The sequence below is a fragment of the Leucopleurus acutus genome, assembly GCF_964270905.1.
Source record: "Leucopleurus acutus genome assembly, chromosome: 11".
In the NCBI taxonomy this organism is placed as follows: Eukaryota; Metazoa; Chordata; class Mammalia; order Artiodactyla; family Delphinidae; genus Leucopleurus; species Leucopleurus acutus.
This window is the reverse complement of record NC_139152.1, coordinates 101059027-101077615: the sequence shown is the minus strand read 5'-3', so window position 1 is coordinate 101077615 and position 18589 is coordinate 101059027. Positions and strand designations below refer to the sequence as shown.

Here is an 18589-nt window from a genome sequence, read left to right as displayed (position 1 = left end):
TGTGTACAGCTTCATCCCCCAGACATTTCCCGCCACCCACCAGAGCCTCCCCGGAAGGGCCTGGGCCAGGACCGTGGCCACAATGGGGCTGAGGAGGGGTGGCCATGGCTGGGAGCCGCAGGAAGCTGGCATCCGAGCCCTGCGGTCCCTGCGCTTCTCTGTGCCTCGTTTTCCAGCCTGAAAGGGGGAATCTGAGGCCCCCCAAACCGTTTGCTCTTGCCCGGGACCTGCTCTGCCAACTCCACCCAGCCACCCGGGCCGCCCCTAAACGGCTCCCCCTGGCCAACACCTCCAGCCTGGACGGCCCTATCAGGACGGTGCTGGCACGTGGCCACGTTCTAAAGGATGAACGGAGCGCGCTCCCCTCCCCGCGGCCACCCCTCCCCGGCACAGAGCCCTGGGGGCCTGGGGGTGCGCGATGGCCTTATGGAAACCCAGGACGTGGTTAAATGAGGACCCAGGAGAGAGGACGGAACCACCGCGAGGCACAGGGGTTCCTTCCACAAGGCAGCCCAGGAGCCAGCGGCTATCCCAGCTAATCCCGGGTTCGGCAAGAGGACACGGCCGGGGGACGTTTGATTTCCTTCTGTCCCAGGTTTACAGGAAGCGGCACAGGCTTCTCCGCCTTGGCAGCCCACGTAAGTGGCTGCTGAGCCTATTAGGGTTGACTCCATCCCTCCAAGTTTTGCCACCGGAAAATCCCGAATCAGACCTGCCCACATTCAGGAAGGCTTCGAAGCAGTGCGGGGCCCACTGGCACCTGGGGAGGCAGAGTGCCGCCGACCAGCTGGCCCAAGAGCCACGCACGCTTCCCTTACACCCCGGCCAGCACAGCCACGCGGGGCGGCAGGCCCACCCCCAGGCCTGTGTGGTGGTGCTTCCACGCTGGTGTTTTCGTGCGGGTGTCCGTGGAAGGTGGCAGGATGGACCGCGTGACAGCCTGGGGGGGGGGGGGGCGCTGTGAGGGAGACGTTTTAATAAGGCCCGAGATGTAATTACATTTCTTCAGGGACTGAACAGATGAGCTTCTCCGAGTTGATCTACCTTAGATATCACACACCATTAATGAGATAATAAGGGCCTTTCAATTAATGATTTGAATGGTGGGTGTAATTTTTTTCTTTAATAGCAAGACTAATTCGCAGCAGAAATGAGCAGGGAGAGAGATGCTCTCAGCTGCCCTCCACCTCACCGGCAGGGCAGGCTCGTCCTGATGGAGGCTCGGCTGGGAAACCTCCAGACCAAGTGGGCTGTGTCAGGATGCAATCCAGGCCCCGAGGGAGGGAAAGGGCCTCAGTGCTGGGGGTGGAATGTCACTCTCCACCAGGAAAGAGAAATTCTTCCTTTGTGAAAGGGGAGGAAGGGGAGGGAGGGAGGAGGGAGGGAGAGGATGGGGGAGGGGTGAGGGAGGGGAGGGAGGGCAGGTGGAGGTGGGGAGGGGGAGGGGAGGGAGGGGGAAGGGACAGGAGAGGAGGGACGACCCACCAGTGCTCCCAGGGGTCCTAAAAAGCAGCCCTGCAGAACCAGAGTCACTTCCCCAGCCGATCCCAACTTTGCCTCACAAGCTGGAATTGCCTGGGCCTTCAGAGGCACCCAATAGTAAAGCCACAGCCTGCACCGCGGGCAGCCCTTGCTGGGCAAACTCTGGGGACCTGTGTCACGCTCAGGCTCTGGGGCCTGGGGGCGGCCACCCCAAGCAGCCCTCAGCAGGGCGGGCTCACAACCTGCTCGGTCCCTGACCCAGGGACTTTCAGAGGTGCCACATAACAAGCAATTAAAATGCAGCCAAACTTCACGCTAAATACACTTTTTCTCATACAGCATAAAAGGATTTTAAAAATTATTATTTTGAAATTATTTAGCGGCAAGTAATTCGCTTAACTTAAGATCGGCTAGGATTCCTAAGAAGCCCTTGTGGGCGCCGGGACCGCTGTGAAGTGACGAGCTCGAACCCACGTTTATGCTTGAACATCGACACGTTTAAAGGAAGATGAAGTTGCACAGCGAATGAAATGGACAGGACGTTACTTTTATAGACGTCACCTGAATGTTTGTTGACTTCACCCTTTGGAGCCCATTTTCTCCAAGTCGCAAAGACCACACGCTGCTTCCTGAGACTGCGGTGGCCGCCCTGCCCCAAGCTTGTGCCCAAACTGGGTCCTGAGTGAGGCTGACTCTCCACGTGAACTCGACGGCCACCCCAGGGAGGCTGCGGCCTCGGTTCAAAGTGTGTCATGTAGGTAATCCACGGGTCCTGAAGCTTCTCCCAGGCCTGACGAACAGCGCCACGCCACCACCTGGCATGGCTGGGCGTGGGAAACGGCCACCTCGGCCCGGCCAGCCTCGCCACGCCGCCACCTGGCACGGCTGGGGTGTGGGAAACGGCCACCCTCGGCCCGGCCAGGCTCGCCTGCAGACTGAGGACGAGAGCTTTAGGGGTCTGAGCTGCGAGCTGACTCTGGACCCCCAGCTGGGGTGACCCCCAGGGAGGCGCAGCCCTCAGAGGGGCGCTGGCAGCCGGCTCCTGGTCACTCCGCACTGACGGTCAGAAGCGCCTCCGCCGAGAGGAAGAGCACGTGAACCCCGGGAGAGGCGGACGGCAAGGGCCCAGCTCCAGCCTCATCTGTCAGAGGAGGCCTGGTGGCCCCGCTGTGCCCACAGCGTCCCTGCTGCGCGAGGCAGTGCCTCCGTCTTCCCCGTGTGTCCAGGGCTCAGCCCAGGCAGATGCCACCCACCCGCCAGGAGAGAGGCAGCGGCAGGCCGAGGAGTTTCTTGTCCGCTTTGTGGTCGTGGATCTTACGGGAAACAGCAGCGGCTCAGCCACGGAGCTCACACCCCTGTGTGTGTCACAGCGCCGTCAGGAGGACGCGGAGAGGGCTCACTGCTGGCCCGGCCCCTGCAGCAGATTCCGCATTTCCGCACTTCGAGAGGAACCCACTTCCACCTGCCAAGGACACTACCCTCCAGCAAGATCGCAAACACACTTCCTCTGCACCCAGAGAAGCAGGACGGGACACCGGAGCCGGAGGGAGCTGAGCACCCACCCGTGGCACCCGTGCGTGGCGGCACCTCCACGTCACCGTGGCCACCCAGTCCCTCGGATCGGGACCTCTGGGGTTGAGAGCCAGGGGCCATCCGGGACGCCAACTATCGACCAGGATCCCAGGAAGAGAAGCATGGCGTTGAGCTCACAGCTCGGGAAACTGTCCAGAGATGGAGACCTGGCGTTTTGCAGACTGAACGGGCCCAATGACCACTCCGGCAGGATGACAGAAAGACACCTCACCAGACGCCTCAGGAGGGGGATGGACAAAAGCCCCCAGAGGCGGGCCATGGGCAGAAAGGAGGGAATAAAGGCCCGGACGATGGCACTACATTTCTCAGCAGCAGTGCTGGGCACGAAGAGCGTGGAGCGGCGTGTTCAACGGCCAGAGAGGCCGGCTTCACCCTCCAGGCCGTCCCGTCCTCTCTCACCCTGACTCCCCGCCGTGCTCCTGGACTCTGGGGGTGGCAGGGGATCGGGCTGCGGGAGCGCCCTGGGCAGGACGCCGGGAGGACGCTGTGTGCAGTGCCCACTCGTGGGATTTCTGGAGAAGCTGCCACTTCCAATAAACCACGGCGGGGGTGAACCTGTGAAGAATTCGCAACGTGGGGACACAACTGCTAAGTCCAAGGGTGACAGGAGAGAACCGACTGACTCCCGTGAGCGGCACTTGGCCCCAACAAGGGGCAGCCCGGCCAGGCCGCCCTCTGACCAGGACGCCGGGAGCCGGGGGCCATGGGGGCAAGAGCGAATCCGCACCTTCCCTTCCTGATTGAAAAGTCGTTATTTAAATAAAGCAAGAAAGAGCTATTTAGGGCTTCCCTGGTGACGCAGTGGTTGAGAGTCCGCCTGCCGATGCGGGGGACACGGGTTCGTGCCCCGGTCCGGGAAGATCCCACATGCCAAGGAGCGGCTGGGCCCGTGAGCCATGGCCGCTGAGCCTGCGCGTCCGGAGCCTGTGCTCCGCAACGGGAGAGGCCACAGCAGCGAGAGGCCCGCGTACCGCAAAAAAAAAAAAAAGAAAAGAAAAGAAAAAGAAAGAGCTATTTATAAAGACACAGGTAAATACAAAACACAAAAACTAAAGACAACCTAAGATTGAAACTGGCACCTTTTGACGTGAGGGGAAGGTGGGGAGAAGGTATGGCTTGTTTTAGGTGAAAAGGTGTTTAGAACTTTCCATCTTTTAAAAATATATATACATAAGTAGCTTTAACATTTGTTTAAAAATTATGATGACTGGGCAAGAATACGTGGGGACAGTGCCAACCCCACCCACCCCTCTCCGCTTTCTGTTCGAAAACCCTCTGCTGAGCCGTCTTCTGAGAACTGATGGAAATGCCACACCTGAAGGGAAACCGCTGGACCGCCACGCGAGAATCCTCACATCTGAACTTCAGTGAGGGCCGCGTAACTAAAAAGCTGACACTGTCTCACCTCAGCTCTCGTTAACACTCCTACTGGACCCCGGCCACGCCCGGGGCTCAGGAGCACGTAGCCCATCGTGACAGGGCGAGCAACGCAGAGCCTGAGAATCACCACCGAAGCGGTGACAGCACTCGTCACGGCATCCCCGCAAGGAGAAAAAGAAAACCGGGCATGGGGAGCAGGTGTGGACAGGTCCCCGGCTCTGCCCCGCGGGCGCTGCCGGCTCAGGCTGTCCGTACAGGGATGTGCACTTTCAGTCGGGCCCAAGGCCAGGTGTGGCCAGGTGTGGCCTGGTGACACGTGGACACAGAGCGGCACGCCGGCTCTCCAGGTGGCAGTTAGCGGCCTGGGTGCAGCCCCGGGGCCACCAGGCCCAGCAGGGCCCTGCGGGCTCGGGTTCCATGTGCTCATCCCCCAGAGAGAGCAGGACCCGCCGCAGTGAGGGCTGATTTAATAAGAGCACAGCTGTGTCTGGGGACAGTCGTGGGACAAAGACTCCCACCTCTGTTCTTCAAACGCCCGTGGAGAGGGCAGTTCTTAAAGGGACACGACCCGTGGGAGGGCAGGGGCCACCAGGGGGCTGGGTGGAGGTGGGGGGCGGGAACCCAGCGAGGGGTGGGGACGGCCAGCTCCTGCCTCCCCTCCCACTCGTCACTCGCTGAGACTACCACGCGCACCCACCCACAGGGGCCTGTCCTCGGCGAAGACGGAGCACTACGGAAACATGTCGCAGACACTGGCGTGGCAGGAGGGGCAGGTGGGCGTCAAGGAGAATCCCGCAGATCGGCGAGTCATCCAGGCCTGCGCGCGGCGGGGACGGCAGGGGGGTGAGGACCACCTGCCCCAGAGACAACGCGTACCGGGCACTCCCCGAGACCAGGCACCTCTATCGGCAAGTTTGGCACATGGACGGTCACTCCCTCCGCGGCCCAGCCCCTCCTGCCCCGCAGAGAAGGTGCTGCCGCAGGCATCGCACCGTTCCAACGGACCACGAAGCGGACGTGGCCTCCTGCCAACAATAACGGGGCCCGTCCCTGTGATGGAAAGGAGCCCGCGGCCATCGTAACGAGCGCGCAAGAGGCCGCGGTACAGAAGGACCCAAGCCGACTCCACGTGCGGCCACGGGGTCGTCTCTCTTCCCTCCTGCCACGGAAGAGCCTTCGCTTCTCCGGGCTACAAACCCAGCGCCGGCCTCTACGCCTCGTTCACCCTGACCCTGCTGGCTCACTGACGGGTCCCCCGACCCACCGGCACAGGGCACATCTCAGCACCGGATGACACGGCCGGCAGAGCTCCCATCCTGTGAGCCCGGTCCGGCCCCTGCCCTGCCCTGCAGGCTTCGAGCCCCGGGCTTGAGGGCAGGCAAGGTCTGCCTCCTGAGATGCTCGGCCCGGGATGCCCCCCGCAGCTCCCCGCCGTCCTTCCTGTGTGGACAGACACTTGTCCCAGGTCACGCTCCCCCTCTGCTGGGGGCGGCGTGGTGGCAGAGATGAGGATCCCTGTTGAAACTGCAGGGCGGCAGCAGGCCAGGGCCCAACACTGCAGCATTGGCAGCACTCAGGTGGGCCTCGGCCACTCCTGCCACCCGCCCTTCCCGGCCAGGCCACCCCTGCCCACCTGCCTGCCCTGTGGGGCGTGAGCGCACCCAGCCACGGCCCTGCCACCCACCCGGCACCGTGCGAGCCCTCTTTCCTAAGAGCTTCACGATGGCACGCTAGACTGCGCGGCAAGGGGCCGGCACCCCTAGGGCTCCTAGTCAGGAAAGGTCCCAGCTGACACTCCATCCGCCTCCACGTCCATGCACACCCACACTTCAACAGGCGCGCCACCCACGGGAGCACAGGAAAGCACAATCCACCGGAAGATTAGGTTTCAACTGACCCGATTTTGTCTTTAAAATGTCTTGAAATGATGAAGAAAGAGACGATTGATCTTTACATTGACATTTCCTGACATTTGCTGCTTCAAATGAACCCAAGATGAAACACAAACCGTTGGGGGTTAACCCGTGGAAGGCCACTTGGCAGAGCAAACTCAGTGCTGCTTGACACAGACGCACACCTGCCCTGGGGCCATTCCTCTGACCCAGCGGAGGGGATGACGCCAGGGGACTAATTAGCTGCCTCGGGGGACTGAGTGCACCACGGATCAAAACAGCAATGGACTTGCCCAGGAGGTGCTGGAGCTCCAAACGCAGGCGAGCAGGCCAGCGCTGGAGGCGAGGCCGTGACCCCGCGCTTGGGGCCTCAGTGACGGGGCATCAGGTGGCCCCCCCAGGGGTCCCCACGGACAGAGAGCAGGAAGATCTTCTGGAAGGTCCCGCCGACTCCGCCGTCTGGTTTCAGAGCAAAGGGAAGGAACGGAGTGGGGACGGGCAAAGGCGCGCAGAGGCGGCCCCTCCATCCTGTCGGAGGCCCCGAGACCTCACGGTCGCGGACACCCCACGCCCACGGGGCAGAGGACACTCGCCGGGGTGACGGCCCCCGCAGGTGTGAGCACAGGCCATCTCCGCTCCACCCGCTTCCACCCGTAATTCCGAAACTGCGGCTGATCTTCAAAGGCCCGGAAGTCCAACCTGACAAAGGCTCTGGCTGACGAGCATTTACGTGGAGGCCTCTGGCAAAGCAAACGGATTCCACGGGGCTGCGGCCAGAGGCTGAGCACACCGGGTGCCAGCGTCCAGGCCGGAGGACATGTAATGGGCGAGGACAGGTGAGCGGTGAGGTCGCTTGGCCCTGTGTCTGCACGCTGAGCCCGGCTCCGGCCCTCAAAGCTCAGGCTTTGGACCTTGTTGTCTTTCTTTCTGTCTTTGTAAATCAGAGATGCCCCAGAGATTCTTTTAATGGCTTTACCAGTAGGCTCTTTACCAAAGATCCCAGAAGTCTGCGGTGAGGGTGGCGTGCTGAGTGCAGGGCCGGGCCGGGGGATGGGGAGGCCAGCTGGGAGGGGGCTTGAAGGTCATGTACTGGAATCCAGCCCAGTCTGCACACAGATCCCGCATGGTTATTTAGAAATGACCTCTTCTAACCCCTTCTCTGATGATAAGGAACCGATGACTTGGCAGAAAGAAGCCTGGTCCCATGAGTACAACACAGGCTTTGAGGGTGACCAATGGGCTAGACCAGGCGGGGCCAGAACCCTCCACCCGGCCAAAGGGAGGGGACAGCTGGGGCGCTGTGCGCAGCTTCCGAGCCGCCACGGGCAGGCGGGAGCACACCGGTGGGCACTGGGAGTCCTCACATGAGACGGACACACGTCTTGGCCCTGGGGACCACGTGGTGTGCATGCCTGTGTCTGCATGTGCACATGCGTGTGAGCTGAGGGACAGAGTCTGTGGGGATCCGGTGCAGTGGGACCTGCTGAGACGCCCAGAGGATACTGAGGGACCTTGGAGCCCAGCGTCACTGAGCAGGGCCCCCAGCCAGGCACCTCACAAAGGGGTCTCACCTGCCTAAGATGGGAATGAACCCGGGTGAGAAAACCATGCTGACTACTCGCTGAGAAGACGTGGGAAACACAACAGACGTTCAAACAGGAAAATTAAGATGTCTGTAATTCTACTAACCTAAACTAAAGGATGCAAACACTGTGACCTGCTTCTGTTAAGTCTTTTTTAAAGTTTTTATTTATTTATTTATTTTATTATTTATTTGGCTGTGTTGGGTCTTAGCGGCAGCATGTGGGATCTAGTTCCCTGACCAGGGACTGAAACTGGGCCCCTGTATTGGCAGCGTGGAGTCTTAGCCACTGGACCACCAGGGAAGTCCCTGTTAAGTCTTTTTATTGCGCTTATAAGACAAGCAAACTTGGGATCATTTCTACATGTATATACACATGTAAATATATGTATGCATTTTATATATATGTACACATGTAGGTGTGTTCCCTATATGTGTAGTGTATAGATTTGTAATGTTGAGCACATGTACACATATTTTATATACACATACATATGCAGGTTATGTTTACATGTGTAGATCATGTGTGCATCTTGTGTGTGTGCATGTATGTGCTTATACACGTGTATATATAGACATGTGTGTTTTATACATGCATAAGAGGGTGTGTGTTTTACATGCATGGACATATATAGACGTGTGTGTGTGTATATGTGTGTAGACGTGTGTGATTTCGGATCACACTTTTCCCCCCACATAGAAATATCCTGAGAGCACTTTCTAACCTCAGTGACTATTACTTGAAGATGTGATTTTTGGGAGTTAGAAAATATTTCAACAGCGACGTACAATAATCCAGGGCACCTTCTGCCAACGCTGGAGACTCAGGCTGTTGGCAATTTGTTTTCCCATAATTATAAGCAAGCGGAATTACCGGATCAAAGGTAAGGCTCTTGGGCTTCCCTGGTGGCGCAGTGGTTGGGAGTCCGCCTGCCAATGCAGGGGACACGGGTTCGAGCCCTGGTCTGGGAGGATCCCACATGCTGCGGAGCAACTAGGCCCGTGAGCCACAACTACTGAGCCTGCGCGTCTGGAGCCTGTGCTCTGCAACAAGAGAGGCCGCGACAGTGAGAGGCCCACGCACCGCGATGAAGAGTGGCCCCCACTCGCCGCAACTAGAGAAAGCCCTCGCACAGAAACGAAGACCCAACACAGCCAAAAATAAATAAATAAATAAAATTAAAAAAAAAAAAAAGAGTAGGGTTGGTTCTTCCTTTCTATTAAACTCAGGAGAAGCTACTGAATCTCTTAAGAGCCCCCGTGCCTGGATGCCGCTGGTTACTGCTAGGATGTTACAACAACAGTGAGCAGGGCGGTGTACACACAGCTGCCCTGACCTTGGGGGCCTCACAGCTGCCCTGACCTTGGGGGCCTGGCTGCAGGGCTGCCCCTGGCTGGCATCTGGAGCTTGGCTCCTGCGAGCTGGAGCTGTGTCTCCGGGGCCAGCCTGCCAAGCCTGCCTGCACCAGCCACATGGCGCACGCTGAGCACTGGCTGTCCTTCCGGGATCTGGAATTTTGGTGAGCAGAGGATGCCTCCACCACCTGCCCCAGTACCAACCTGGGGCCTGGGCTTCCATCAGCTCCTGGAGGGAGGCGGGCTCTGCGGGGCTCCGGCGGGGAGGACACTTCCTAAGCCATTCATTTACTTTATCGTTGCTTCCTTCACCGCCTTTTATCATAAGCTGACTTATTTTTCCATCTCTCACTTCTTCAGTTAAAGAGTTACTAGGCTTTTTTAAAAAAAAATGTTTTTAAATAATAAAAGGCATTTCGCCCATGAATTTGTTTACAAGCCCAGCACAGGCCACACCCCACGCATTTTTTTTTTCTTTCCTTTGCTGGTCACCAATTATTAGGGCGTTTCGAATATTTTGTGATGGGCCTGACTGAGGTTCACTGATAGAAGAAGGGGACGGAGAACTGCAGATGTGAACTTCACAGGCAGTAAAGCGGAGTCTCTAAGGTCCCGTATGTTTCTCAATTTATTCCATAATTACAGGATCACTTTCACCTTGACCCATGTATTCTGAAGAGGGCTCTGTAATTTCCAGATGCTTCATTACTCAGGTTTAACTTTATTATCTAGTTTTAAAGGATTATGCTCAGCAAATGCAGTCCATATTATTCCGGTTTTTCAGATTTTGACAATTTTTATGGTCTAGATCAGATGATTAATTCTGTAACTGCTCCACAAACTCTTAAAAACAAATGCATCTCTGTAGGATCTGAATTCAGATCCTACCCAGAGCTTTTAAGCCGTCAGACCCACAGCAGCCTCGTTTTCTATCCTCATCAAATATTCTGAGCCTCCTCCTGCGGCTGCTCCATTCGATGTCTTTCTGTTTGTAAAGTTTTAGACCCAGGTTTAACCTGCAGACAGAGGGAGACTTTGACAAAGTGAGGCGTGGACCACCGCGTCCAACACCCCAGAGCCTCCGCCAGACAACGTCTAACAGCAGAGGCACCTCTGAGCCGTGGGCCGCGCTGCGGACTGTGGCCGCTTCCCCCTCGAAGTCAACGGGAAGACCGCCAACCTCGCTGTCCCCGAGTCTGCGCGGGCTGCCCACCCGTCCCTCTGGGTTCCACGTGTCTCGCACCCTGTGGGCGTGTCCAGGTCCCGCCCCCACCCCCTTAGGGCTCCTCCTCCAGCCTTACGGCCCCGCCTCCTACTGCACTGGGTCCGTTCCCACCCCTGGCTCCCCTGCCCTGTTAAGGAAGCCGCCTGGCTCCCTCGTGCCCTCTCAGGCTCCTCTCCTGATCACCACCCACACCCCGACCCCACACGCTCAGCCCCGGCTTCACTAACTTCCTTGCCTTGCAGAGGAGGCCGGTACCTGATCCGCTCTAGATCCGGGTCCCTGGTTCTAGCTCCCCAACCTGCTCCCGCACCTGGTTTATTACTCCCATCCCTGACCCCTGGCCTCACAATACACAACGCCCTGCTGTCCCTGCCCAGCCCACCCCCAGCCAGCCCAGCCCCTCGTGCGCGGAAACGGAGTCTCGTGACAGACAGCACAGGGCCCAGCGCAGAGGGAGGGCCTGAGGGGACATCAGAGGGGCCGGGGACATCAGAGCAGACAGAGGCCTCCCGCTGGGCACTGCCCCTGCCTGTCCCCACCTGGTCCCCACCGAGCGGCAACCTGCGATCACAGGAGACAAGGGGAAGGGCCTGCACGAGAGGAGGCCCCAGCTCCAGGGGTGCGGGGCACGGCGGCCACCACTCACACACTGAGCCCCCTCCGTGGACCGGCTGGGCCCCAGGCGGGGCCCTACACCCGGCCTCACCCCGGGCTCACAGCCTCTCGGGGCTGGCGGCCACCACGCGTGTACGGGAAGCCGTTTCTCCCCACGAGGCTCGTCGTTCACCAGCAAATACGCAGCAGCCGATTACCTTCTCAGAAATATTTACAGACCTCTGAGCTCCCGAGGTCCCTGCAGAGAAGGTCCCTGATTGCACTAGAAGCTCCACGCTCTGTTTACCACAATTAATTGCTTTGTCTCCTCTGCAAAACAAAGCACTGTATGCTGCTGCCTTTTGCATCTAAGGGACTTGGCCTCTTCTAAATCCAGAAGCACGATGACAGCTCCTACGTGGGGAGAAACTTCCATGTCACAAAGCACCTCTGCAGCCACGCTGCGGGTCACCCCCGGGAGGCAGTGGGGTAGGAATGATTCCCCCGGGTGCTGCCCTCCCCACCAAGCAGCAGGGCCAGGGCGAACCAGGCTCTGCGGGCTGTGAATGAGGACCGGGGGCCCGCACAGGGGCTGCCGGACCCCCGATGTCCTGGGATACCAGGACAAACTAAGCAGCTCAGACTTTGGGGGGATAAACTAGAATGATTTTCTAGCGTTGCGCGTTACCAACTGTTTTATAAGCTGCCCTTATGAATCAGACAAAGAACCCGGTAAGGCCAGCACCCCCAGCGCACCTGCATCCCTGCCGGAGAGGAGGAACAATCAGGGGCACATGGCAGCTCTGGCTCAGGACCTGAGCCCAGCCCTTCAAAGGCATCTTCAGCCACGTGCACCCATCCTCTCTGGGCCCCAAGTTCTTACTGTGGGGCACCCCACAGAGGGGAGGGACCAGGTCAGCATGCCAGCCGCAGCGCCAGGGGACACAAGACTGGGCACAGGGGGCTCCTTCCCCCACAGGCCCTACAGAATCTGGTTAGAAAAAGGCAGCCGGGGAGAATCAGGCTGCGGGCGCTGAGGCTGGGACTGCCGTGGCTGGCGGGGTGGGGACAGGGGGCTGGGGGAAGAGGCCGGCTTCGGACACCCAGGGTGCGGCACCTGCGGGCTGCATTCGGGCAGAGCTGGGGACCCGTCACCTGCAGGACGGACGGCACAAGGTCTGCCCGGGGGACTGCGAATCCTCGGGGAAAAGTACAAGGTCCCTGGGCACCAGACCTCAGGGCAGGAGTGACCGTCCACTCCGGGAGGTACCTCCCTCCAACCAGATGACCCAGCGACCCTCCCAGAGGCCACAGAGCTGGACGCAACCAGACCCCTGGGCTGGGCAGGTCTCAGAAGCCGAAGCACACGAGAAGAGGTGGGACCCCAACTTCACTGAGCTCCTGGGAACTGGATGCAGGAAGCCAAGCCCATGCCCCCCCCCCCCCCCCCGCCAAAAGCACCCACACCGCTGGGCGTGCTGAACGCTAGGAGGACTCTGTCTTCCTCCTGAAGACGCCCCTCAGGAAATGACTGTTCCCAGGGAGATGACACAGCAGTGTGTCATTTCCCAAGGGGCAAATCACGATTCTGCAGAGTGTGAGGGCCTTTAAAGCCTCTTCCATGGATGTTCCACTGTTGGACTCTCAAGCTGTCTTCCGTGCGCGCAGAATCATGTTCCTAAAACGCCACAGTTGCACACGCAATTGCCCCGCGCCCGCCAGGGCGCCAAAGGTGCTTTATTTAATTTGTTTTCTCTTCCTGTTTACTTTCCCATTCAGTTCAATCCCCACAATGCAGTGTGTTCGCAGCACGCCTTGCATCCAACCCTATGACATCCAGGCCTGAGTTTGGGGGAGAATCAACCTCATGGCTCCTCCGAGGTCTGGCGCACCGGCTGCTGCGCCGCGCTTGTCCCCTGGCCTCGGTGAGCCTCGAGTTAAGAGAGCAGGGCCCTGAGGAGGCCAGCAAAGCGTTCTAACCAGCCGCCTAGTAGCGCCCTCCAGTTACAACAGGGCAGCATCTCTGGCCAGACAGCAACACGAGAGCGAGCGATGGGCAAGGGGTTCGTCTTCATGTCTTCCAAGGCCACCAGGGACACAGTCACGTCAGGTGGGGCGGCCACACTGCAGAGCCCTAGGCAGCCCTCCACGGGCTCCTGCGCGTGGGGCAGGAGACAGGAAGGCCAAGCGGGGCGGCCCAGCACAACCCACCTGTGGGCACCTCCTCCCACCCAGCTCAGGGACCCTCGCGTCCAGGGCTGCTCCTGGTGGCCCTGGACCCTGGCAGCACCGTCCCTGTTTGCGGAGCAGCAGGAAGAAACGCAGGGCAGGACCCTTTGCACGAGGTCACTACGAGCTTCAGGTCCCTGTCCCCAGCCGGGACTCACGCTGGCGGGCCAGGGCCATTTCTCAGGCACGTGAGGCTCAGGGTCCGCCCAGCGTTGGGGGTCACGAGCGGTTCCTGGGACAATGATGAGCCTTGGGCTCAGCGCACTCGCTACACTCTTTCCGAACCACCGCCCCCCACCAGGTGCGGGCCCCGCGAGGGCAGTGATGTCTGGCTGGGGCTTCCCGGAACCGTTTCCCCAACCAGAGAAGCCCCAGCGTAACTGAGGCAGTGACACCTGAGCCACCATCAGCCTGGGGGACTCGGGCACCTGCATCACCTGTCGTCCAGGTGAGAGCTGGCCGGGCGCAGGTGTGGACGCTGGCCCGGGTCACCAGGGAGGCGGGGCCCTTCTCCCTTCCAACCAACGGCCCGGCCGGCCTGCGGGCTCCCCCGCACCTCCATGGACAGCGGGCCCTCAGGGGGCCCCGTCGGCCGCCCGCGGCCATCCCCCCCCACTCGGCGACGCAGGCCGGCACCGGGCTGTCTCGGCACCGCCACGTGCCCGACGCAGAGTGACCCGGGGGGCCGCAGGCCTCCCACGAGCGCAAGGGGGCAGGGCAGGAGGCTGCCTTCTCCCCAGTTCACAGACAGCAACCGGAGGTGGGAAGAGGCAGGGCGGGGGCGAAGGCCACCCTGGAGCCAGGCTCCCACAGCGCAGCTCCCGCGGGCACGGCCGGGCCCGGCCTGACAGCAAGGGCAGGAGCCGGGATGAGAAAAGGGACCAGGTCTCGCCATCTAGCACCTCGGGGCGGGGCAGGCTGGGCGCTGGGTTCTGCTGGCCCGGACAGAGGCCCTCCCCGTCCACCGTCTCCTGGTGGCCGAGACGGAAAGCGCCTGGGCGCTGCGGCAGGGCTGGGTGGCTTCCCACGGCCCTCGGTGGGTGGAGCAGGGTCCTCAGAGCGTCTGACAAGCATGGGAGCTGAGGGGCCACGGGCCAAGCGAGCTGCCCAGTGTCACCACACTGTGGCCTAGGACAACAGGGCCTCCTTCCCTGTCCCCTCACCTGAAAGATGAGGGGCTCGAGGAGGTGAAGCAGCCAGAGAGTGACCCCCAGACAGTGAGGGGCAGAGCCTGGTTCCTGGTCCCCTCCGCTGGTGTCTCCTCACTGCACCTCAGGCGGCCCGCCCTCCCAGGGGTCAACACTGCCCACAGTACCACCGCACAAGGCACGCCTGGGGGCGGGGACGGGGTAGGGGATCGGCCCACCTGGAGCCCCTGGGTCGAGCACAGAGCCTCTGATGGATGGGGGCGAGTGTAAATCTCCCACGGAACCAATGAGGAAACGTGGCTCAGAGAGGCTAGCAACCACCCCTGGGTCACACAGCTACCAAGTGCCGGGCAGCCAGGCCATGTGATCACGCGGGCAGCCCCTTCCCTAACGCCCCACTCCCCACGGCTGCCACGAGGCTCCCAGGAGGCTCCCAGGAGCCCCCGGGCCATTCTGCTGAGGACACACACTGGCCGGCTCAGGAGGTATCTCCTGAAGTCCATGACAGCACGTTTAATAAGGCCAGTGTCGGCAGAGCCCAGGCCCCACGTGATCTGTGCCCTCGGCCGTGGAGTCTCAGGCAGCAGGTCAGCGGTGACCTCAGGCAGCCCCTCTCCAAGCTCCTCCACAAATAACCCTGTGAACTAAATCTAATACACCTCTCTCCCAGCAGGAAATCACACTCGGGTTCTTCTGAAAAGGCATTTACTTACTTGAAAATCTCTTTCTTCCAGTATTTCTTTCCTCCATCTCACGAGAAAAGCAGCACACACGTACAGGTGGAAATGCGCGAAGCCCTCAGGTTCCGACTGCAAGAGAGAACAGCCGAGAAGGTCAGCGTGCAGCCCAGACAGGCCGGCCGGGAACACAGAGCGGGGCGGTAAGGACCATTTTCTCTCTAATCGGGCAGCGGGACACAGCGGATGTGCCCAGCGACCAGGTGCTCGTTTGCTTTCTTGCACAGATGATGGGCAGCAACGATAAAAGGCCAGTCCGAGGGGCCCCCATTCTATGCACCCCGTGAGAAGGGACCCGTTTTCCCCACAGAGGCCGATCACTCAGCCCTGAACGAAAGGCAAGAGCAGAGCAGGCGTCCGGCCCGGGCACCGCCCGGAAACGACTCTGACCGGAAGCGTGGGGCAGCGAGGATGCTGCGTTCCCCCCGAGTGGTCACCTGCACCCCTCCTCGCTGCTCCCCGCGCTGCCAGGACAGACCTGGCAGTGAGAAGGGTGGGGAGAGGCAGACCCAGGGAGATGGGATAGAAGACCACGGAAATCAGAAAATCCCAACTCGTTAGTGAGTTGGGACAAGGGGGTTCAGCACAGCTGTGAAAAGAGGTCAGATGCTAGATGGTCTGACGGCTGAGCCAACAAAATATGCTGATGAATGCGGGACCTATGGGGTAGGAGACAAAGAGGAACCAAGGATAACACCAACGTCCTTGGCCTGAACAAGCGCAAAGAGGAAGCCGTCGTTTCCTAAGAGGAGGAAAGGTTTGCGGGAAAGGGTGCGGGAGAAAGTGTGTTGATGGGAAGGTTGTGAGTCTGTCCTGTGGACACGCACCTGATAGGCCCCGAGTGGAGCTGTCAGGCAGGCAGTGGGACAGATGAGTCTAGGGTGTGTTACCGAGTCCAAGCTGGCTCTGCTCGCCGCACGACAGGCCAACAAATCGGAGACGAGGTGTTGAGGCAGGGAATAGGACTTTATTTGGAAAGCCAGCAGACCGAGGAGACGGCAGACTAGTGTCTTTGTAAAACCATCTTATCGGGGTTTGGATGCCAGTTTCTTTTATAGCACGGAGAGGAGGAGGAGGTGAGAAGTAAAGTGAAAGGGCCGTAAGTTTTGCAATTATCCCCTGGAATAAGGGCCGGCCTCAGGGAGGGGATGTGTCGATTTCTTCCTTCTTGTAGCCAGCCATCCACAGGTGGAACAGGGTCCGGATGTTTCCCTGAACAAAGGCACTTTGGTTTAACATTCAGGGGGCAGGGTTCCCCAAGGCAGGCCACTGTGTATAGAGAGTATCCTTTTAGTGAACAAAAGCAGCGGAAAACAAAGGTTAAAGTAAAAGAAACAGATGCAACATGTAGTCAGAATTGGCTCTTCCCTGTTACAAGTGCAAGAGGATGGCCCCACGGTCCAGGCCACAAGTTTACACTGAGGGCCTAACGGAACGAGCAGGGAGCTGGGAGGAGTGTGAGGTGCTGCCAGAGGGTCAGGTAACACGAGCCCGGGGAGGTGACTGACCACTGGGTTTAGCCACATGGAGGTCACTGGCAGGTCACACTGCCTGGAGTGTTAGAGGGTGCTGAGGAGAAAAGCCAGAGACGGGAGTGTGCTTCTGCATCCCACCGCCCTGTGCTGGCCGAACTGGCATCGGCATGTTGAGCAGAGCTGCTGCAGTGTGGCGGCATCCTCGCCTTCTGCTTCCTGACTTAACAGCGACCCGACCACTGCTTTGCACCTTACGTGCCGGAGAAGGAAGCTGTTTCACACTAGAACTTTGTGTAGATAACGTGTAGCAGGTTAGGTCAGTGCCCTCCTACTCCTAATTTACTAGAGTTCTTATGAATGGTTACAGAATTTCATCAGATGCTTTTCCTGAATCAACTGAGACAATAAGATTGTTTTCCTTTAATCTGTGAACGTGGTGAATTACATTAGTATCAGAGTTTCTTTAATGTTGAACCAACCTTGCATTCCCTGTAAACTCAATTTGGTCACAGTAAGTTACATTTTTTAATCAGAGCTGGGCCCTGTTTGCTGATCTTTCATTTAGGATTTCTGCTCTCACACTTACAGAAAACTGGCCCCCCATGTTCCCTTCTAGAACCATCCTTGTCTACTTTAATCATGAAGGTTGCGTTTGTCTCTTTCCTCCTCCTCTTCTCAGAGTCTGTACGAGACCGGGATACCTGTCCTTCGAAAGTTGGCTAGAAATGGGCTGAGCATGAGGTCTCCTTTGTGGAAAGGTCTGTATTCCTGATTCAATTTCCATATGATTATAAAACACTTCAGACTTTTTAAAATTTTTGAAAACTTTTCTTTCTGTAGGAATTTGCCACCTACAAGGTTGTTCATAATATTCTATTTTTCTTTGAACCTCTGCTGCATTTGCAGCATCTAGACATTTCTTCTAAAATCATTATCCTTCTTGAAATGCAACCTTTAGAAGATCCTCTAATGAGAGGTCTTTGGGCAGTAAACCCTTTCAGCTGTCGTCTAAAAATGTCTTTATTTCATTCTCATTCTTGAAAGATAGAACTGTTGGTTATTACTTTTAAAGATGTTAAAAAGGACATCTTTTGGCCTCCACTGTTTAAAGCTATCAATCTGTTTGTCATTCCCTTGTAGGAAATCACACTTTTCTTTCTGGCTGCTTTTGAGATACCTCTTTGTCTTGGATGTTTTGCATTTTCCTTATAATATTTATTCTGCTAGAGGTATCCTGAGAATGGGCTGCTTTCATCAGTTTTGGAAAACTATCATCCATTATCTCCTATCAAACATCCATCTGCCCCCTGCCATTCTCTGCATTTTCTCAGAACCCAGGTTAGGCAGGTGTGAGGTCTTTTCACTCTGCTCTCCATTTCACTTAACCTCTCTTTTTATATGTTCCATCTCTTTGTTTGTCTGGGAGAATTACTTTCTTCAAATCTTTCCTCCAATTTACTAGTCAACTCTTCAACTGTATCACAATTCCTGTTTAACTCACCCATTAAATTTGAGACTTGCTTCTCTTCTCAGACCTGCTTTGTAAATCACGAGTTTCCCTTTCCTCCTCCTTTTTCATCCACTGTGTTCCTTTTTATCACTTTAAACATGTTAAACTTATTTTCTAGCACATCTCAGATCACGTTAAAGTCTGCAGTCTTTGTAGATCTCTTCCTTGCCGTTTGTTTTCTCTGCTGAGTCTTGCTCTTAGTGGCCTGCCTCCTTGTACTTAGTGATTTTCCCCCTCTTGGAGCTTACGTTTGATGAAATAAAATTATTTTTAAGGCAGGACAAGAAATGTTTTAACATAAAATTCTCTCTGCCAGTCTGGGCCACTACCCCTCTTTAGTGTGCACTGTGCACCTACGCTACCCATGACCCAGACCTCCCAAAGGA

The 18589-nt window shown here is 57.9% G+C and overlaps 1 protein-coding gene across 1 annotated transcript in view; it reads right to left on the bottom strand.

Annotated features, from left to right (window-relative positions):
- The window catches only part of TBC1D22A (TBC1 domain family member 22A), a 314915-nt gene that overhangs the window by 17305 nt on the left and 279021 nt on the right, over positions 1–18589 (bottom strand). The window contains exon 12 of the mRNA XM_082851042.1: positions 15195–15290. Coding sequence (XP_082707168.1) covers positions 15195–15290 — 96 coding nt within the window. The remainder of the gene's footprint in view (positions 1–15194; positions 15291–18589) is intronic.